Genomic DNA, 22999 nt, shown 5'->3' with positions numbered 1-22999 from the left:
TGCGGGTGTTTCTCACAAGACCCCTTTCCCCCAGCTTTTATTAAATCTCCAAAAAGAATCAGGTTGAACCTACTACATAGACCTGCAGATCTAAAATTAAAAGCTTTAATGCTTTATAATGTTCCTCTCCTTGTCTTCCAGAAAGGAAGAAAACACTTCCATCTTTTCATTAAAGGATATAGTCTATCAGGAATATACTAGGAACCTAAGAGACTGGGGTTTTTTAGTAAGTATCATGACAATTCCAGCTGCTTTTAAATAGCAGCTAACTTTGAAAGGTTTGATTTCACTTTTTATCACAGCTAGTGCAGATGAATCATGACACTGAAGACCACCTCCCTTTCAACAAAATGCCATGGAAATCGTTACTGAATAAGGCATAAATTCAGGCCAATAAAATCATTACAGCATGGTAGTCTCTTATTTGCAGAAAATAAAATTAGAGCACAATGTGTTGTAACTGATAACCAGAGAGTCCCGCTGTCAAGCAGGCATAATCACAGGCGTAGTGTGGGGGAACTCCGAGCATGCTGTTCCACAAGGTTCACAAGAACCTCTGCAGCAGAAAGATCTGACAGCAGAAAGTGTTCCCAGCATCCAGCAGTTACAGCAGGCAGCATATGGGAAAAGACAGAAATTGGCCATCTGGAAGCAGGGAGTCGCACAGGCCAGGGGATGTGATGATAATATGATTATAATCACTGCTTACTCTCCCTTTTTCAGCCAAATGGAGCTTTTTACAGAATTTAAACTGAAGTCTAAAATTAACTGTGAAAGTCATGGTGTAATACAGCCACGAAACAGATGATAGTTTCTGCATCTTGCTTTTTAAATAAAGAGTGTAGGAGATCAAATTTTTGGTCAATTGCACTTCAATTACATTCACTTTGTCTAGTAGTTGCCCCAAGCCAGACACCTTTCTCTAAACCTGTTTTACAAGTTTATTTGTAGTTCATTATAACTCTGTTCAAATAAATAATGAAAAGACAGGTAAACATTGCTGTTCTTGTAAATAGGTATCACAACATGCTGATTTCAGTTTCCCCAGATTTTGCATCAAGACTGAAGACCTGGTCCTACTACCTCAGTTCTGGTCTTTATTAGTATTTAGGGCAAATTTATTCCTTTGTGTGGAACTTCCCAATTAGATTAGATAAGTCAGGTAATTGGTTCAACTTGCTCAGTTGCTGGTGAGATACAGCGCTGTACAGGCACTTCCACTTTTAGGTATCTATCTCTGTGGACTTCAGATAGAATGGATTAGTAAATTCTTTGAGATTTTCTTTCTATAGAAAGTTCCATGGACATGAGACAGTATTACCTTGACAGATTTTGAAATGTAAGGAAATAATGATTTATCTTGCTTGTGGTTCTCATTATATTATTATCTTGTGGAAATTACTAAAATGTCCTTTGAACAAGGGAACTGTGACTTGCTCTTGCAACACTACAAATCTGTTCCATTCCCTTACAGACGTAACCACAAACAAAAAAACTGTCCCTGTTTATCCTATAGCCATGTTTGTAGATTGCTGTTGAACTATCTCATCTAATAGCAAGTAGGGAGAAAAAAAAATTACATTATCAAGCTGTGTTAAAGATGGAGTCAAGAGGTTAAACCTTACATTGTCCTTCTCTTCAAGGAGCTTTTTGGAAGAAACAAAACCACACTGCTGTACTACTCACTTTAACAAGGCTTGTCTTAATTTAACAGGTTTGGTTTTGATTTCAGAGGAAACTAAACTATTTGAATACAAAAGTATCCTGATAAAAGCTGGAAGCACATACAGGCCTGTGTCTACTAAGTCTGCTACAGTAGACTCTGGATTTTAAAGCCTGAAAAAAAATGTCAAAGACAGGGCTTTACATGTCATGGTAATTTCTTCACCAAACCCAAGAACTGGGCCTTGGTATTCTATATATATCTGTAAGTGAACACTGAGTATGAGACACTCACCTTTATATTTTTTTTCTATTATAAATGTTATATCCTAATATGGTTTGCTCATCCATTAAGGTAAGACCACCATGAAGCATTTAAACAATAAACACTATACGATGGTTCTATTACATACTTTGTAAAAGCAGGTATTTAACACACAGTCACATCCTAACCTGCCATCTTCTGCTGCAAGGCAAGAGGTTTTGGTACCTAGAACTACAACTGTCACAAATGGTGGAGGAATGACTACCTTAATTCTGCTGCTGCTGCAAGAGCCCTTAGGTGAGAACAGCTTTCTGACTTGCTTTCTGTTTCAGCACTCTGGTGATCAGCTTTGGCAACGGCTCTAGGGCTTCCCACCTAACAATGGGTCAAATGAAATGCTGTTAAGGAATGGGTGCAATCTGTCTTCATACCATTGTCTAAAACTGTAGCACGGATCAAATTTTTATTTTTAAACTGATGGATACAGTATTTCGTGGGAGAATTAAGCACTTTAGAATAATTAATTAGGAATCTAGCAGTTAGGTAAGCAGTAATTATCTGCATCTGAAATTAAGCCTCACCACAGTAACGTTCTGACTTGCCTAAATAATAATTCTGAATGGGTAACAAGCCAAGAGAACAGCTCAGCTCTGCATCCTCAGTTGTCGTTTAACCCATTCATCCCTTGAAAATTCCTGTTACAAAAAGTAGTGACTGTAGTGCAAGTGACCTTCCAGGAGGCAAAATTTTGTTTCCTTACCATCAACAGAGGGCCCAAAATAAAGGGCTAACATTGATGGCTGACCAGCTCAATAATTTAGTTTACATATGGCCTGGAACTGCCAGCACTCCACCTGGGATGCTGTATGAAACTTTCCAGTGGTGTGGGTTTTGTCTGAGCTGGGCTGCTTTGTGTAAGACCAACAAACTGCCCACTTGGGCACCATGCAGGCCACACCTTCAGCGTGCATGACCTAATACTGATCCGCTGCCTGCCTGAATATATATTCACAAAGGAGGAATTTGGTATCTTTTTCTCCCCCACTTAAGTACAGTTAAATTTGTTCCTGAAAAACAAAATAAAACATGATTTCTCAGCAGAACAAAATCAACAGAAAAGTGCACTTACATCACTTGAAATAGTGACAGTTTTATAATTGTATGTTCATACAAAAAAGGCTTAGTTGTAGAAAGTCAATTTATTCTTGAAATAAACGACTTATTTACAGAGATAGGTACTTTACAGTTTTCCAAAGCAGACAAAATTCTTCTCAGAATAAGGTACCAAAACAGTGACAAATTCATCACTGTCTAAATGCAGTTTATTCCAAAAAGAAATCTATAGCAATCATGAAACTAAATCATACTAATCACATAATAAAACGCTGTCTCTTGCAACTACAACGGTATAAAAGACTTTTTATCAATAATGATCTAGATTAAACATCTGCTATACTTCTTTCTTCTTGAGTATTAGTGGACCTACATTATCTCCTGTTAATTCATTGTGCTTGTTGTGGGAGCCGTCACAGACAGGGAACTGAAAGAAAACATACACGGGGAATTAGCATAACTCTGTACAGTAACTGCATGGTGATTTCTGTATTTCCTCCTATGCCCTGAGCACTTTGATAATGTTGCTAGTTCCTCCTGTGATGTCCTGCTTCAATGTCAAACTCCTTGCCTCCTATCAGACACAGGACACATGACACTAAGGAAAACACTGTTAATGGGTAACTAAGTTTGTGAGATCCTAAAATAGCTGTTCTTAGACACAAAGTCAGGGACAAAGCCTTTTCCATGAAAGAACAGCAAACAAAGTAGCCATCACAGCTACAAATGCATTAAGATTTATTGTGGAACTAACAAGAGTGCTCAATAGATTTAGTCATTTGCAACCAGAAAGTACTTTTTTAAGAAAAGCTGAAAGACTTGGCTGAAGTGATTAGTCCAAAGTGATAACAGCTGAGTGAGCTTCTTCAGTTCAGGGCAGACTTTATTTTAAATTAAAAAAGGAAAGCATTCAGTCCAGAGAGAACAAAACCGGAGTGTGGTTAGGACATTCAAAACTGAATCAGGAAATTAAAATTGAGGCTAGATGAAATACATTCATTTACATCTAGTTGATTTGGGGGATATGGACTATCCAAATCAGTCACCTCACTGCTCTGGACAAGATGGGAATCTCCCTCATCAACAGAGGCCCAGCCTTATTTTCATTGTAATATGAACAACTTTCTAAGCATTGTCTTTTTGTGAAATAAGAGTAGTTATCTTTTATTTAGTTGCAATGTATTTTCAAACAGTAAAACAAGTTTGCTTGGTTTTATTCTACTCACATGTGGTCACTCTCTAAACATTTCTACAAAAACCCTACTCTGTCTCTTTGGAGTTTCTACAGTTGCTTTCTGCATGTAGAGAGGTCTGTGCCATTCTACAAAATTCAGGAACATGTTCCACCTTCAGACAAAAGCAACAGCTCAGCACAGGAGCAATCCACACCAAAGCACTGATAAAAACAGGCAAGTTTCAATCTCTAATCCTACACCAGCACAATGTCTTACCGTCTTTGAACGCCAACACCTGCAGTAAGCTTTAGTGAGGCACAGATCTTCAATGTTTATCTCGTTCACTACTTTTGGATTTTCCTTCTGGATCTTGAGGTTAATCAAGCTATCCTTCTGCTGTTTCTTCTTGGGGAGGAAGGGACGAACAGCAAGGTAACCGAGCAAGGCCAGCACGCCCAGGAAAGGCAGTAACCGCAGCCATTCTGAAACTAAAGATAAGGTGAGGTTTAGGGTGGCTTTGACACCACTCCAGGATGGTGCAGCATCAGCTACTTTCAGATGGCTTAGGCTGAGGGTATGGAATGGGGCTGCTCAGTCAGCAGGGCCCTCAGGGCAAACAAAATTCCACTGGTAAGTCTCAAGGGGAAAAAAAAAAAGACACAGATTAAGTCTTGGGATTTACTGTAGCCAAAGTAAAGTTCCAACTCCTAGAATTTTTTCTGAAATTGAATTTTATCACTCTGCAAGATGATTCAATAGAAGATAATAAATACAAAACAAATAAAAGATTTTTAAATTGGGCAACCCTAAGGCACTGGCAAAACCTTCACCAATCTTCTTCGTTTATTTTTCAGACCTGTGTTTGCTCAGGGATCTGCAACAAGTTTTTGCAATATAGAGAAAGAAAGAGACCTAAGATCAGTAGGTCAAGTCACAGAAAATTGCTTTTTACCAAGGTAAGGAACTTCTTTCAAGTACAGGTAAAAGATACAAGTATGCACTGCAGATCTGGCTGCCCTGCTACATCATTATAAATCTTCTAGGCATACTGGTGAGAGAAGACTTACTGGACTTTTCAAGAAATGCATCAATAATTGGCCTTTATACATATATATATATAGATAGATAGAAGATATTTTTATACATATATATATATATATATATATAAGGTGAATCCACTTTTCTAGCAAAACATGCTGTGACAATACTCCACTCCAATTTGAATACCATGGTGCACTAAAGGTTGAGAACATTTTTCTAAATTTCTGGAGAATATATTAAATCTAAATACTCACATAGAAGGGAGTTTAAAAATACTTCAGAAGAGAAAGAAAAAAGTTGAAAGAAAAATAATGAGCTGGAGCACAAATAGCTGCACAAGCACTTTTTAAGACAAGTCACTGTAATCAAGTTACTCTTCTAAATTATTTAGGATAAGAACATAGAAAAATTTTGTTCTACAATTTGTTTTTTGAAATGAAGATGTACAAGAAAGAAAACACAGAGCAGGTGGGTTGTAGCTCTCAGAAAATACATTATTCTGTATAGATTGATTTTATTTGTACTAGTAAAACACACGTTTATGCTAATACTTTTCCAGTTAGTATCCAGTGGATTTTTCTTAAGGATTTGAATTTTCTGGAACTAGACTATGTAATGAAAATAATTTGTGGGACTAATTTTTTTGTTCTTTGTTGCCTTTCACGTGACAGCCGCATTTAGTGCATTTATCTGGAAACGCATCACAGCTGCATAAATGCTAAAGGCACTGCAAGAAGCCTCAGTATTCATTTCCCAACTGCACTTGCAGCAGTCCCTATGCACCACAGTTCACAACATTCACTAAGTCACTGCAATACATTAATCTCTGGTGCTCTTTTCTTAGTTCCTCCAACAAGCTGCAAGCCCTAAATATTAATTAACACTGAGATACTCAAATGTTTTCAGCTACAGAATCCTGAGCTTCCTGGACAGCAGTGCCCGTTTGCCTTTTCTATCATTACTTTTCCAGAATGCTCCATCAATTCCATCAGGAATCCAAATGCACTTTCTGACCTGAAGGACTGACTTGGAATATATTTCAAAAGAGAGGAAAAATATTTGGTCACTGAAAAAAAATGTGTACTTAACCTGACTGTTGGCAAAAATGTGGATCTCTACAAAGCTACTCCTCTGAACTCCAAGACAGAACAGACATTCCAGGAGGCACACCAGGACCAGGGCATCTATCAAGTGTGTGATGAATTTAACTGGGCTAAGATTGACACTCAAAAAGGACACGTCTCACACTCTGATACAGCATCAAAATCAGAACAGTAGTCATGTCTATGGATGACTCACAGCCAGCTGGGTTCATTCAAGTGAAAGAGGAACATGATAGCTGTAACCTCTGAGAAAGGAAATTAGAAATAAACACGAATAGGATGCACAAGGCTATTATTTAGGATGGTTATTCTTTAATAATTGTATCAAGCTAACTGCTGATAAGTAGTTTTGTCCTCACTAGCCAGTACATTCTGTACTTACTTCTGATCTGGGAGTCTCTAGAAAGCCCCCAATTACATTCATGTGTACACTAATCATAAACTGCCTGGTTATTGCCAAAAGACTGCCTGAAGCTCCTATGTTTAAACTGAAAAATCAACGTGATCATGTTCTAAGGCAAGAGATACAAGACACTGTCAGAGAACTTTAGGCAGGGTGAGCAGGGATGGGAAAAACTCTTCACCCAAACTAATGCAATGATGTCTTCCCACAAGTGTAGACTGCTCTGGTTTTGAAGCCATTCATACCTTTCTGAAGCAGATGTAGGGCAATTCACAAGACTGTTTATTTTCACAGCTGACAACTCAGAATTCAGCCATTACATTGATTCTGGAGATTCCTTATCAGTTCTGCTGCATGGGGAGAGGCAGACTTTGGAGCCAGAAATGAAGAGTAGTGTATCAAACAGGCTAGTCTTCAGACTTGTGTTAGATAGAGACCAATCCCAAAGATAAATCCTGGAAAGTATCAGAAACCAGAGAATTCCAAGAAGCTGAGGCCATGGATATTTTCAAGGAGAGGCTGCCTTAATTTTTAGTCCAACAGTAACCCATCCAAAAACAAAAGAAACACATACACTGTGAACAAAGGTACAGACCAGCCTGAGAGTAAAATCAAAGCAGGTGTTCCCTGCTTGTCTTCCATTAGCTACTCCTTTGTCATCTTTGACTTATGCTTCAGCTAGTTTTTGTGGAAATAACCCTATGCAGACCCAAAAGCAGCTTCTTACAGTAACAGCTCAACTGCAAACCAAAATTTTAACAAGCATTAACTACGAGTCAAAAGGAATATTTGAACTGTGCTTGTATATTCTCTGAACTGATGATGTTCTTCATGCAAATTGAAAGTACTTAGTAATTACATTCTTTTCAGAACTAATAAGCAGATCTATCCTGACTGGTTTTGGTTGTTTGCTATGTGAATGTCTATGGCCATTTTAGTGACATCTTCCAGGACAAAAAGCAATGCTGGCATGAGACAACACTGTCCATTTCACTGAACTTGAGACGTGAAGGCTAAAGCAGCTATGACAAGACACTGAAAGAGGCTTCTGAGCAGCACAGCATGATAATTTAGATATCCACCTTCAAACTTAAGGTCAAACATTCTTTCCTTTCTCCCTCACTGCTTTTACCCTCAGGAGTGCTTTTACCTGCACTGGATGATAACAGTCTTTCTCTTCAAACAAGCAGTTTTTCATTCTGGTTTGGTAAGGTCACAACAAACAACACGTAGCCAGATCTTTAATCAGCACACTATATAACATCGTATAAAAAACCAAGGTGCTCCATATACTTTTGGTCTGTTGTTTCTACAACTGATGCACTACAGGAACTGAAGTTGCATCTGCCTGCAAGCTAATGAGAGTTTACAGAAGCAATGAAAGAGTTAAGAAAAGACTGCAGTGTTCCAAATCTGGATTCTGGCCTGCATTTGCAAACAAGGTCTATGCTAGCGAGTGTTTCAAAGTGCTGGTCCCTGAATAAGTTCAATAGATGCCACCAAAGAGCAAATATTAATGCACTTTGAATGTTTTTAGATCAATTCTCACTTTCCAAAAAGAAGCAAAGTATGCCATTTTCCAAAGAATATACTCTGTAATTTGTAACAGTAGCAAACACAAAATGGAAAATTAATCTAAATTTCTCTATTGTCTAATAGTCTTCCCCTAATGGTAATTCACTGCAAAAATAACCCCAGGACTGGGAATCCCCTGCTCCTAGAGGATTGTAACTTTAGGACAGGACAAAGACCACAACACAGAAGATGCAGCACTTGCTCAAGCAATCATTTTCTCAGATGAAACTTTAGACTGACAGCAGCTCTGCATGCAAGTAAGCACACAACTCTTCAATGGGCAATGATGTTTCAATGACTTTCAATAACCTTTAGGCACTAAGAGATGATAATGTTTTAATTTAGGTGCCTAGGATGCAGTGTCCTACAGTATCTTTCTCAAAAGTCTCACTGGGTTGCATTTACCCTATGCCATAACTTGAAGCACCCTGTACTGTTTTGCTTTTGTCCCCTCCATTTTCATTCATATTCACCCTGAGAAGATGTATAAGCATGGCAGCAGATACTAGTCTAGCTTACTATTGAAAAAAAAAGTTTTAAACTGTAAAAGTGTTCTCTCTGTAGCAATGTATTTTTAAATATACCTTTGTCTCCCATTTTTAGAGTCCAATCAAAAAAAATCACTAAGAACTAGAGGCAGGGGATTTTTCAGGTATGCTCATTAAGTACTACCTGTTCTCAAAGCAGTTTCTGACTCAGCTCCTTTTACTTTTGTTTAATATTTTGGGACTGACATTTCACATGTTTGGTCTACACTTAAGAAATCGGTTGTTTGCTTCTTGCCCTCCCTCCAAATTCAAGGAAGTACCTGAAAGTCAATGGGGTAAACAATGTGACAACAAAACAATTCTCCCTCACTGATCACACTATGTAAAAACCCCAAAGTCCTGATTCTGATCTACAGACCAAACCTTTCAGAGGTTTTCAGAATAAATTGTATTACTACTTGTGGTGGTTTTTACACGTTGTGAATACAGAGACTGCACAAATAATCCTGTTACAGAAAAACATGGTTAGACAGCAATAAGTCACTAAAATGCTTAGAAGCAATAAGTCACTAAAATATTACTAAGCTTAACAAATTTTAAGTCAACTTGTGGCTATAAGGGCAATGACTTCATTAGGAAACTGCCAAATACTACAAACAGAAGAAGCTGCATTGTTCTATAGTTTGTTTTATCCCCTAACTCACAACTTTATAGCAGCTAAATTTCTCCATTTGGTAAATGTAACTAACAGCTTTTTCATATAGGAGAATAGTTGTGGAAGACAACCGTTAATTTAAAGGAGGTTTGATAATGGGACTTGCAGTTCACAAGCAGCATAAACATGCTGGAAAGAAAGAAGTACTCAAACCCCGCTTTAAATAAACTGTGCCTGTTCTAAATGTAACGATTTTCCAACACTATTACAGTCACAGTGTTAGTGCTGCAAGATATAAGGTTGATTCTACACTTTGAGAACTTTTTCTTGTTCTGCTTTCTGTGGAGCGTATTCCTTCTTTCTTATCACCGAACTAATCCTGTCACTTGACACTGCTTGAGGGCCTGCCTGTGTTATCACAGCCGAGCCTGGGCACCCCGAGCCTCAGTGTGCAAAGCACTGAGCACCCACAGAATTCGCCACTACTCGCTTTTCTTTCTTGTTCACTCTGTGACAGGGCTACAATCAACGAACTGGCATTTTTACTCCCTCACCCAGAAAATACTTACAAAAATTACGAAATTAAATCAATAGCCTAACATCATGTATGCGACGGGCTCCCAGAAAGAGATTTTTTTTGTTTTAACTCGGTAGAGATGCTGTCTTTGACCTGTGAGGAAGAGGAAGAGGCCGTGCTTTATGCCTCTGGGTAAATCCCAATCCATCTCCGCGCACGGCCTCTGGCTCGCCGGCGTTGGTTCCCAGAGGAATTTCAGACGCGAATGTTTTACTCTGTCCCTGCACTTCATCCTGACAGCTCCCCCTGCCCCACACGGCACCTACACCTCCCGTAGGATCACCGTCCTGCTGCAACCGTTTAGGGTTTGGGGTTCCCCGTTATGTGACGCGGCCGGGAGACAGTGAGCGATGCCTGGAGCGAAGGCTGGGAGCCGGATCCCAGGCAGGACCGACGGCGCCGCCGGGCGGGAAGGGGGTCCCGCTCCCCTCGCCTACCTGTGAGGCGGATGAAGCCGCCGACGCTCTCAGGGAGGGGCAGGCGCTTGAGGTACGCGGGCAGCTGGACCTTGACGATGCGGGCCAGAGTCTCCAGCACCATTGCCACACTGTCCCGCCGTCCCCCCGCGCGCCGACCCGGGATGCTCCGGCCGCGCACGCGCTGCGGGGCGGGGCCGCGCACGCGCCCCGGCAGCCGGGCCCGTCCCTCCCGCGCGCGCCGCGCTTCCCACCGGCGCCGCCAGGGGGCGCTGCCGCCGGCGCGGGGGGTCGGGAGTGCTCCCGCCGCCAGGGGGCGCGCGGGCGGGGAAGGGAAGAGGAAGGGAGGGACTGGGCACTGGGCACTGGGGACTGGGCACTGGGGACTGGGAACTGGGCACTGGGCACTGGGCACTGGGGACTGGGCACTGGGGACTGGGAACTGGGGACTGGGAACTGGGCACTGGGAACAGGGCACTGGGGACTGGGAACTGGGCACTGGGCACTGGGAACTGGGCACTGGGAACTGGGGACTGGGCACTGGGCACTGGGAACTGGGGACTGGGAACTGGGAACTGGGGAGGTGAGGGAGCGTGGCTTTAGTAATATGTGGCTTATGCTTTACAGGTTGTATATGATTACCTGTCATCACCCTGCTGCATTCAAGTTGTATTCCATGCTGATGGTCTTATAAATATGGAAGTAAAAAGATTGAAAGTTTTTCTTCATGTGAATAAGGTAGGGTAACATGGGTGCTGAGAGGCTTAATGTTACAGGGAGAGGCCCATCCACCTCGTGTTTGGCAATAATTTGCACAGAACCAGACCTATCACGTGTCCTTTTTTTTTTTTTTTTTCATTTTATTTTATTTTTATGTCTAGGAGACTGGTCATTTTTTGGCATAGAAAATCCTCCCTGTATAGGCAGATGAAAAAGTGGGAAGCATGCAGCCATTCTGGGTCAATTTAGACAATCCGTCCAGACCTGGAGACTCTAACATTAATCCCTTGGTCATGACAACACCTTTTGGTTCAAGGTGCTTTGCTACCGTGCGAGAATCTATCAAGTGCTAGTAGCATATAGCACAGAGCATGAGCAAGAAAGCTGAAGCAGCACAATCCTACAAGACCTATCTCCTTCCTTACATGATCCTGACTGAAGCACAGTTCTCTCTCCTCCCTCAGCGTACTGAAATCCCACCATACGTGCCCAAATCAACTGTGCACTTTTCCTGCTGGAAAATACTGGAAGCTAAGTTTAAGATAAATCCAACTTATTTGTGCTTCTGGCCTATTACTTTTCTACCTGTGACCCTACATTAACATTTCCTGATGAATCATCACCTTTAGCTAGTGGGAAAATTCCTGTGATCTCAGAGTGTCTAAGTTCCTTACCTCACCTAAATTTATCCATGTAATGACTGTGTAGGATGTCCTAAGATGATTCCTTCTTGTCTAGGCAGATGCCGTCTCTTAGACGAGATAATGAAAGAGTAAAACTCTTGGTTATTCCTGTAAAGATTATACATCAGATGTTGTGATGTAACCTCCTTTGTGAGACTTTTCAAGGCAAGAATACACAAGCTAAATCCTCCAGTCCTCAATCAAACAACTCCACACTGAAGTTGAGACCCTCTATCCTACCCTCCTCCTCCTCACATTCTTCTGCTCTTCCGGCCTTCTTTGGATGCTGGCTGTGGTACTGGGAGCACAGCTGACATTTCAGGGAAGCTCCCCAGCCCCACCATGCTGCCTTTGATCAGTGCTGCACTCAGCACACTGCGAGTCCACCTGCACACGTTGCAGAGAGGAATTGCTCTCCCTGTGCCCTGCCTGTTGCGTAGGGATCAGCTGACATGAGTCATGGATGGGTTTGGGATATCAAAGTCTGAAAGTCATAGATTGCGGCAAACCTATAAAGAAAATGAAACCTGAATGAGATTCTTAACCGAAGTGGAAGTGAAAAGTGGTCTTTAGAAATCCTGTTTGAACCAGAGCCCAGGAGATGCATGTTCACCCTGCAATTTGACTGCAGACTTCTTGTTTGCTTTAAGGTGAAAAATGTAAGCTTCATGCTTCCTCAGTCCTGCAGGAAAGAACAGTGTTTTATACAGTAATCCATCTTCAGGGACCACATTATGGGGCAGAACTTAAGATTAGTCAACATCAGGAGGTTTAGCAGGCAGGTGTGACATCTTCCTTCTGTTACACATGTTTAACACCCTATGCAGACATTCTTATTCCAGAGGCAGATTGCTTCTTCAGGATTTTATCAGCATATTTTTCAACTCAAGTATCAATATTGTTTGGTAGGAAAATTTTCTCGCTTTTTTGTGGGGAGAGTAGCATGCAACAATGCATTCTTGTATATTTAGTTTCAGTTTGTGAACTGTTAAAAAGTAGAGATTGCCTCTGCTTGTGTGTTTCATGCTAAATTTGGCCACAGAAACTCTGGTGTTGGGAGGATATATAGAAGTTGCTGTAATAAAAGAGCAGCACAAAAAGCCCAAACATAGATACTTGGACAGAACCTAGGTCACCTGTATGGAAAGATGATTATTGCTTTCAGCACTAGGTATCCTCTATCACTGGGATTTTTCATCTAGCAAGAACTTTACAGATAAAATGGAGCATGGAACCCACAGGACGAGATCTCCATCGTTAGGGCTAGCTCAGGTCTTTGACATGGGACTCCCCAGACAACGCCCAAATGAGAACCAGCCCATGCTTTGATAAGAATGGTAGAAAAGTTAGAGGTGCAGATGATGTTTGGCAGAATTTGTTCTTGTTAGTACAACATAGCTTCATTGGTCCAGCTCACAGCAGAAATAAGAGCTGCCTTCAGCATCCACAGGCTGGTTAGTCCTGGTCCAACATACTGAGGATAGATTAAAATAATCTGTTTGTGTTCCTCCTTATGTTACCCTTCGAAAATTGCTCCATTTCCCTCGGCCCTTAATTCAGCTGTAACATGAGATAATATTTACTGGTCTGTCTAGAACATGTGAGATTTGCAAAGGAGAAGAACATTTATAAATTACATAGATTTTTTTTTTTTTTACCAAGTACACAACAGTAAGGATAAAAACCAAAAGGTTCTGAGGCAGCAGGCATACAGTTCTTACATCTATAAAACGAGCCTAAGTAGCACAGTAATTTGCTCAGTACTCTTTCATGGTAATGAGCTTTTCTATCAAGAGGATGTCTGGTGTTGTTTCAACCATTTTCTTGGAATTGGTATTGCCATTTTCCAAACTGACCACCTGGAATAATCTCTGCAGCAGGCTAAAGTACTACTGCCAACTATAACTACATTGCCACTGAAGGACTGGCTTCTGAGATCAGCAAACACAAGTCTCCAGTCCAGGAGGAAGCTAGATCTTTCCCAATGGGGTATGATTAGCTGCTGTTCCTGCTGTATGCAAAGATCTCTCTCTCTTCCACTTCCCCAAAAGCAAGCAAAATCATTACACCCCAAAAAAGCTGTAGGAACTGTGATTCATTTCATGCAATGTCTCCATCAGCTAGTTATGCAGCACTGTCAACATCCAGCTATTAAATAATCAAATCTTGAAAACTAAGCAGACTGGCAGCTTCAAATTGGATATAGGACCACGTATATACAGTTACTTTCCTGTATTTTATGCTTAAGAACATTGCAACCAAGTTGCAATTGCACTGCATGCAGGTTAGGTTTTTATTTCATATTTTTACATCCAGAGGTTGAGTTGCCTAGAGAAGAAAGCTGAGAGTGTTGTGCTTTCTTACTTGACTCTGAGACCTGGCACCTTAAGTGGCTTCTGCTCGTGTTTATTGAAAATATCTACCTGTCCATGGTGGGCAAAATGTTCAAGAGAAAAAGAAGTTAAGGAAACAAATCACATTTATAACAAAATCAGTGAGGTAATCTTGTGATAGCATAATGTTCATATTACAAAATTACTGCTAAATGAGCATGGTATTACTTTCTAATCGAGCTAATGTCCAAGAATTTTACAATGTAACCAGTTTGAAACCAGGAACCATTTTGAAACCAATAACTGTTTTGAAAGCAGGTGCAATCGTAATTGCCTAAGTAACTGCAGTGTCCTACTAACAGCGTGTATTATTGTTGAATTTTAAAATTCCCTGCAGCTTAGAATGGCACTTATTGTTGGAGATTGTAGGGAATTAATTTTGAAAAGAATGAAAACAAGAATGTAAAGAAAAATGGCATGATTTCTAAGAATTGCAGCAGGTTCCAACATGGCAACTTTGTGCATGAGAGAACAGAACAGTAGACACTGTTTTTATTTATTCAAGAAAAATGCCATGCTTTGATCTCTCAGCCATGGGTTTAACACTTTAATTCCTTTCTCTGATTGCTACTGCTGGGGAGTGGGAAATGTTACCCATGAGTTGTGTATAAAACAAAGTTGAACAAATCCCCAGTTCAAGAAAAAATAAGTGTATTCAGTGCTAACTTCCCAGATATCCCCAGCCGAAGTTCAGGTACTTTCTACTTACGTTGTATGGGTTTTTCCAAGCTGGAGCTGTCTTTTTATGAAGTAGTTATTACTGGTAGTGGTTTCTGCAGCTACTCTAGCAGTTGCAGAAATAGCATAAGATGAAACTATGAATATCCACTCAATTACCTTAACTTGAAACTGCATTTATTTAAAGCAGAGAAAGCAATGAGTTGTATGACATAAAACTATTGTAAGAAACATCAGTCAAGTGACACTAACAATGCACAAGAAAGTACATAATAAATTTAATATTGCAATGAGTTTTAAATTTTGACCCGTTACATGAATCACCCAGTTTTTCCATCCACACTAGGTAGCTGATCCAGTATGTACTGCTCCTGAGGATCCAGAATGATCTGATTGCTGGTCACATACAGACTTGCATGGATTTGGAACTTCACTGTCTTCCAGGGAGCTGCTATTTCTCAAGTTTTACTCAAATCAGAACAAGTATCCTTAGGATTCACTAATACATTCATAAGAGACCAGATATGTTATTGATTTGTGGCAGGTTTTACCTCGTTTGTTGCAATACACCAGACTGCAAAATCCCCAGGTTGTCCCCTGGGAGGAAGCTGCAGTGATGGAAAACAGATACATCCTCCCCTTCACTAAAGGACCTACAGAGGACAAAGCTGACAATCTGGGAAGTACACACTGTTAAATGAACAGATGTGAAGTAAAACCACTACCAAAACACTACAGGCTGTGCTCAAGATGGGAATTCTGGGGACAAGAAGCTATATATATGTCAATATATTCTCAGCAGCAGACCACTCACCTTTCCTTTTTAAACTGCATTTATCAGTGAAGACTGTTTATTCTTGACCAGGTATCTGAGGGTGTATTTTTTCCCTTAGTACTTTACTCCCTTGGCATAAAAGCTGTCACTGAAAGATATTTCCTTCATTTTGGAAGGCAAAGGTGAGAATGCCACAGGACTAATTCCTGTGACGCAATGTGCATTCATTGGCAGTGGCTAATTATAGCACAGAAAAATTACCAGCTTCCCCTGCTGAGGACAGAGTAGATGATCTCTGCTGTAGGACTGCACTCTGCTCTTAAGTTCTTCCTGTGTCACCATGCCCACTGACACTGCAGTGAAACAGCAGTTTGTCATTCCTTCTCAGGCTGCTGTGAACAACAGTGCTGAGATTTCTGAGCCTGGCTCCTGTTTTCAAGGTTAGCCAGGTCTGGTACTGACAGTAACCCATACTCATTCTCTGTCATCTCACAAGAATAAAGAGGAGCAAAAGAAAAACCCCAACCCCAAAACACCATGGCTCTTCAATTTAGACAAGTGTATGTCCAACAGATGGAGATGAAAGCAAGAAAAAAGTGGCTATCTTGATTCCAAGGCAATGACATGGAATAGTATTACAGCTGGTAAATATGATTAATACAGCCTCACTTATGCCTATCTTACTAATGCTTTTTCTTTTCTATTTTTTCCAGACATTCCCCATCCTCTGGACCATAACTCAGTTATAGCACAGTGCACTTCTAGATCTACATAGCTGGCCATTCCCTAGATTTGTAAGTTACTTCCTCACTTACTTTTCAAGATATTGCCAGAAATGTATATAAATTCTGTACCACCCACCCCCCCCCCCCAGCACACAAAGATGTAAGGTCTGTAAATATTTTTTTTAATAAGCTGCTTTCTCTGCTGATTCAAAGGGGAAAAAAGTAACTAACACAAAATGTAGGATATAAACGTATGACCCCAAAATTTACAAAACTTAACTTTACAGGAAATGTAATCCTAATGGCTGTGAAAGATACATGATAATTAAGAGGCATTCATGTTGAACAACATGTTAGGACAGTGCTTTTGGAAACTAGGAAAAGATCCCAGTGTCCCTTTTTAGTAGAACAGAAAGTCTTTTATTGAAAGTTAATTTTGTGATAGTGTCTATAGTTAATTTATTAAAACACTTGAGAATGTTTTAAATTGCTTTCCCAAGAGGAATTAAATTATTTTTGTTTAGTATTTTTTTTTACTTTTGTGTGAGTTATTTTGACAGTTTCAGGGACAGAAATGTTTTGATTATTCCAACGATGCACATAGTCCCTCAAATTGCCTGTCTAACATGATTTGATACTGTCAAATATCCTGAATGATGTATGGGTAAGGGTATCATTTAGTCTCCAGGTACCTGAGTCCTCCATTTCTGTTGTAGCAGTGCTTTTCTAATATGGGAGCTAAATGGAGATCATAAAATCATTTAAGATAAGCTACCAAGTAGTCAGGAAAGAAATTATCTTTCTTGCTGTTATATTGAATTTAAATTGCTATGACTGAGAAAATTAGTATCTTGGATTCCACTACCACCTCCTTAAGTGAGTATTTTTCAGGGGATGTTTTTTTAACAAGATGATGTCCCATTTTCCAAAGCAAAGCAAAATAAACCACAAACTTTGCAGTCCTCATTGTCTTTATAAAAGCAAATTCACATCTATTTCTTGGAAAAGTGACAAATCTATGTAAAATTTCTTGAAAAACTGAAAGCATGCTTGACCTTGAAGAATAAAAATCACAGGAGAACAGAAGTCAGGTTGCCTTTGCTTTATGATTTGCAAAACTTCCAGCAACTTGCCAACACGTGGCCGTATTTCGTTACTACTGTGTGTGTCACAACCCATCTTCTCAGAAATACTGCCCTGGTCCATCCCCCTAAACTTAATTATGAAATAACTGGCTAATTTTAGTATTGGAGACTTAGAGTCATCAACAATATTTACTGAATTACAATAAGACAGCAAACAAGAATAACATGCCATCCTTCTAAGAGATATATATGGCTGTAATTACCTGGATATTTGAGGTGTAAATAAGCTCTTGGATACCTTGTGGTTAACTGGAACATACCAAAGAAAAGATCAGGCAAATCTTTAAAGATGAGATTGCTCAAAAGGACAGAAAGAAAAGTAAAATGACTCCTAGTTCCAGTGATAGTTGGCTAGTTAAATCCCTTGTCTAAATAAACAGCATATACTCCTGACAGTTCAAAGACAAACCAACCAACCAACCAAAAAACCCTGAAGTATTTCTGTGGACTTTCTTGTTTTCTTAAATCATTAAATTAAGTCAATACACCGTCAAACAATTAAAACACAGCACTCTACAAGACTGTAGTAATTTCCCCAGAGAAATACAGCATTATTCTGTGTAAAACACAATGAGAGAAAAGAAAAAAAGAGAGAAAGAATGTTCAAGAAAGAAAAATCCCTCTAAATGACAGAAAGTCAACCTGCTGCCTCTGCTGAAGTGTAATGTTCATTTAACTATAAATATGCGAACAATTCACCAGCAGGATTGCCTCAGAAGGAGGAAGGCCAGGAGAGGTAGTTTGCTGCGGGCCATTTGTGACATCAATGGTATCAGGGCTCCTTGCTCAGTGAGGGTCTCTGCCCCAGGTCTTCTGGAAACACTGGCTGAACTCTGCAGGGAAACCTACTGGTTTATACTTCAGTGTATGAAGTACACCATCAGTGTCCTGATTAGCTCAGGCTAACTAATTCCCCGTACCTCTACTCCAAGAGTGAAAACTGTACTTTGCGTGTAGCTGGGCAGGTGAATGAAAGCCTGCACTTTAATCAACACAGTATGTTGTGACCCCTGAACAGCCATGCCCATACTGGGGAGCCTGTGAAACACCTTAACTGGCCTGTTTGAGTAATTACCTTTAGGCATTAACATTTTATCTGAACTAGCAACTTTCAAAGCCTATTAGGCACACTGGTCAGATCCTTTGTTAAACCCAAACACTTCTCAAAGGTTGTGGTTTGCTTAGTACATTTACATCCTGGAACAAGCACTGGAGTAGCAACTGAATTAGGATGATCCAAATCTGACTAGTAATCAATTACATCAAAGTGATAAAAATAGACATATCTTGAAAGCGCTCCAGAGACTCCTTTGATGTCTCCTTTAATAAACACAATAGGTCAAATTACGTACTGCTGAAAACTGGTGTTAAGAGCTTGGTCATTTTCGGTAACAGTGAACCCATACAGACTTAGCTTGCAGTCTGAAGGCAGCCTGAGGGGACAAAAAACAGGTGTAACAGGGAAAAGCAACCACCTCCAAAGGGATAGGGTAAAGTAGGTCACCATTAAACACCTTTTTGACGAGGTCTCAACTGTTGTAGCCTGGCCTCCTGAAACTGATAAAACTCCTGAGTTGCTCCAGAGAGGGGTTTTGCCCACAGAATTCAGCCTGTGTTACCTTAGTTTAGCAACAGTGGCTAATTGCTTAGCCCTTCATACCCCTATTGTAAGCTGTTATTTTGCTATGTATGTTTATATTATGTGTGTTTATTCAGGCATGTAAAGAATTCATACAAAAGAAGGAAACAGAGGTAGTTAGTAACTGCCCGACAACAAAAAATTTCGGTTTTCAAATTTGGCATCATAATTACACCATGCACATGCTCATCTGACTTTCATGCTTCAATATCCATAGAGCTGAATCAGCACAGAAAATGAACATTCTTGTTGACAAAAACTGCTGGTGACTTGACAAGGATGTATTTTTCATCTAGATCAAATGGTAGTTTTGCGGGGGAAAAAAAAGGAATACTCTGTGTGCATACTAATAAATTACCTGTAGTGATTTTCAGAGATCCTGTTGCTTAGGTCTGTGAAAACAGCATAAAGAATTTTATGTTGTCATACGTTTATTCTTGTAAAATAGCTCTTATTTTCTGGAAGGATTTCAAGAGAAGAGAAAAATCTTCTTTAACTGAAAGGAAATTATATTGTCACTATGAAGCTAAAAAAGTGCAAAATAACGAAGTGCTGAACAAAATCCTGATGACCAGAAGGTTTTGTGGGGGACTTCAGTCTGTTTATCTTGGTGTAAATTATTGAAGTGCTTTATACTCTTATGTATCCCACATGACTGTGCAAGCCACGTAACCTTAGAATATCATATTCAACACAGCACTCCAGGTTTTCACTGGGAGTCATATGTAGACTTAAACACTGGGTTTTCCAACTCCCTACCCAGAGCAGCAACAACTTAAAATGGACTGATTTAGGGACTCAGCATTTTGCTCCATGACCTAGAAATGAGACAAAAAGCACTTCTAATACAAAGGAAATGTGGGTTAGCTTGGGAATCATTTCAGTGAGAATGTCAGAGAAGCTGTTGAAGAAACAATGGGAGATGAAGAATTGCCAAGTTGGAATATCAAGAAAGTTACCTTTTATCTAGTATTTCTTAAAAAACTAACTGCTGCCTAACACACTGACCTTGCACTTCACTCCAGATGCGAAAGGGGGTTGCTACCTCTTCTTTCTAACAGAAAGAGACATGGTCCCAGATGCAACAGCCAGGGAACTGAGCATGCACTACAAAGTCTTTAACCGTGACCTGGTCATCCTTGTTGAAGGGGAGAAGCCCCCAGCTACACAGAAAGGCCTGCTGGTCTTCAGAATTTGAAACAGATCAAGTAGAAACCCAATGGCATCCCCAAACCTGGTTTTTTCCACTGTCTTGTAATGGTGCTTGGAAAATTCAGCCCTTTTTTTGTTGTCGTGTTAGGAAAAAAAAGCCAATGGAATGATCTTATTTTATTGGCTTTCTCCTGTCATCTCATTCTTTGTGGTATCCACTGAATCAAAAGGGTCCTCAATGAGGTGAGTTTTACTCAGATTGAAGAAGGATTTGGCTGCAAGCTTGATTTACAGTAATTAAAGGAAAAACAAGTTGGACAGGATGCTGAAGAGAAAATTGACGCCTGGTAACACATGCAAACAGGGAGAAGCTGTTGTTGTTGTTGTTGATCTTAGTGCTTTATTTTCCAGCAGCAGAAGCTGTTGTGTTCCAAACAGGAACTAATTTGATGGACTAGGTGGATGTCTTGCTTTTGTTGAAGTAATTTTTTTTTCTCTGCTAAAATGGAAAATCTTTTTGGAAAACATTTGCATCTTGTTTCCCCCTTTCCTCTCAGACATATGAAGCATCCTGTATGGAACGCTGCTTGGTGTCCGGGATGCTTGGCTGCTCTGCCTCTTTTGAAGGCAAGTAGAATAGCATGCTCCAAATATAAAACTGGCTGGTCTTGGGCAAGCGGAAGTGGAAAACCAGCACTGATGTACAAGTGACCCACGTTAAAACCTTTACACTAAGAGGCTGGGCTGCTTCTCCCTCAAGTCCCTGAGGGGCAGTGCTATGACAGTCTAACAAGGCAACCTCCATCCATGGTCAGCCCATCCCTTCCTCTGTTGGACCATCACAAAGCAGCTGAAATGGACTGGTGAATCCAGCCTTCGGAGGCTGTTGATCGCTTGGCCACACAGGGCTCTGGAACACCATACTTGAAAAAATGCGGTTCAAAGACGGGGTTCAAGAGAGCTGGTCTGCTCTCAGTATTTTTGTGCAAACTCTTTATTACTGGCCCACATCTACTGAGCTATTTTGCATAATAAACCTCTAAAAGTCTAACCCAACTCCACTACTGTAGGAAGATTAGATGTGGTAATGTCTAAAGTGTCTCTACAGCCACTTCTGAGAATTAGCTTCAAAAATCAAATTAAAATGAAGCAAACACAAATATTTCCACAATAAGTTGCAACACCCTTATTCAGTAACCATCATCTGTGCCTCTTGCATTTTATATTACCACATGAGGAATCTATGCAAAAGAATATACCTGCCACATGTGGTAAAGCTGAGAAACTCTCCATGTGGACACATCAATGTATTCAGGTTTTGAGCCCTCACTTGCCCAAGTACTCCTAGTGAAGTAAAAAATCTATTTGGTTTTATTTATTTCCAAATACTGAGGAGAAAATACATGATTTTTACCTCACAGTCTGAGGAAAAGGAGATGAGAGTGAAAAGTATAATGTTCTCCAAACAGGACTGTGTGCTGTGACTTGCAGAACTGGCCACAGAACCGTGACTGTATGTCTTGTTTTTCCTACACAAGCCATAATTTTTTGTTCTATTTCTCAAGTGTATTTGAAGGTCATTATTTAAATTGGCAGATTTGTTTTTTAAAAATGACCAGCAAGTGCAATACAGTGTTTGCCTAAACAAGTATACTAAATGAAAACTTGCAAGCCTGTTTCTGAGCAATGGCTATAAACAAGAGCTATCCAATAAATTTTAAATTCTCTTTGGGGTCAAATGCTAATAGAGATACTGAATTTAACATGTACCAAAACTTGATTTACCAGATTAACAATTCCTGTTGTCTTAAATTAGCAGAGAAAATGACACACTGTCAACAGTATGTTTGTGCTGTTCTTAATTTCTTTCATTATACAGAAAATGTGAATCACAAGTCTGATCAAAAATGTTAATATAAAGTCATATTAGAGGTCATTAATCTCAAATAATAATTACAAAATGTAGAACTGGAATACTGCCAAGTATCTAAATCTCCTGAGATGACAAACAGTAATGAAGCTCAGAAAGTTTGTGAGAAATTTACAAGGCAGAGGAAGATGTCTGTGATAGAAAGATAGACATGCTGGTGATTTGGAGCAGTTTAATAGCATCTGTAACCCAAAGCAGGAACAGCAAGGTGTTTTTCAGCAATATTCTTGACTCAGATGATAAGAATGAAAATCAAATAGTTTGGAATTACACTTCCTGAACATGCTGTTCTGTACAATTAAAAGAATAAGCAGTATATGAAGACTACATAAGGAAGTGGCTAGGTTTGGTTTAGGCGATCGTAGCAAGATAACTGGACTTTACAAGTACAAGGCATTGTATTCTCTCTAGCCCGTAAATACCAGTGTTAAAAAAATATGGCAGTCCTACTACAGTGCTATTTTAAAAAGTAATAAAAAAACCCCATTGCTCTCCTAATTCACTGCTGCCTATTGTCAAGCTTCATACTGAAAATCTCGTTACACAGTAAGCTTTTCTGAATATTCTGCCTTCTCCAGACCAATAATAATTACTATCCTAGACAGGAAGACAACTAACACTATGGCACTATAACGAACACAAACTGAGTCCAGTGCAATGAATTTGGCTAATTATGTGGACATCCC

At 39.9% G+C, this 22999-nt stretch overlaps 1 protein-coding gene and 1 long non-coding RNA gene across 2 annotated transcripts; one reads left to right on the top strand and one right to left on the bottom strand.

Moving 5' to 3' along the window:
- Positions 1-3107: 3107 nt before the first annotated feature.
- Positions 3108-10667, bottom strand: CISD2 (CDGSH iron sulfur domain 2). Its single transcript, XM_042050004.1, has 3 exons — positions 10495-10667; positions 4492-4703; positions 3108-3467 (listed from the first exon to the last, which is right to left on the bottom strand). The coding sequence occupies exons 1-3, from the start codon at positions 10595-10597 to the stop codon at positions 3378-3380; spliced, it is 405 nt and encodes a 134-aa protein (XP_041905938.1). The 5' UTR covers positions 10598-10667; the 3' UTR covers positions 3108-3377.
- LOC121675049 lies at positions 4699-8933 on the top strand. Its single transcript, XR_006019949.1, has 2 exons — positions 4699-5171; positions 5928-8933. It is a non-coding gene; the product is annotated as an uncharacterized LOC121675049 (long non-coding RNA).
- Positions 10668-22999: the final 12332 nt, after the last annotated feature.

Source organism: Corvus kubaryi, unplaced genomic scaffold, assembly GCF_017639235.1.
Source record: "Corvus kubaryi isolate FWS band 111438036 unplaced genomic scaffold, C.kubaryi_AGA036_p1.0 71, whole genome shotgun sequence".
Lineage (NCBI taxonomy): Eukaryota > Metazoa > Chordata > Aves > Passeriformes > Corvidae > Corvus > Corvus kubaryi.
The sequence above is the reverse complement of the archived record's forward strand: the minus strand, read 5'-3'. Positions and strand labels throughout refer to the sequence as shown.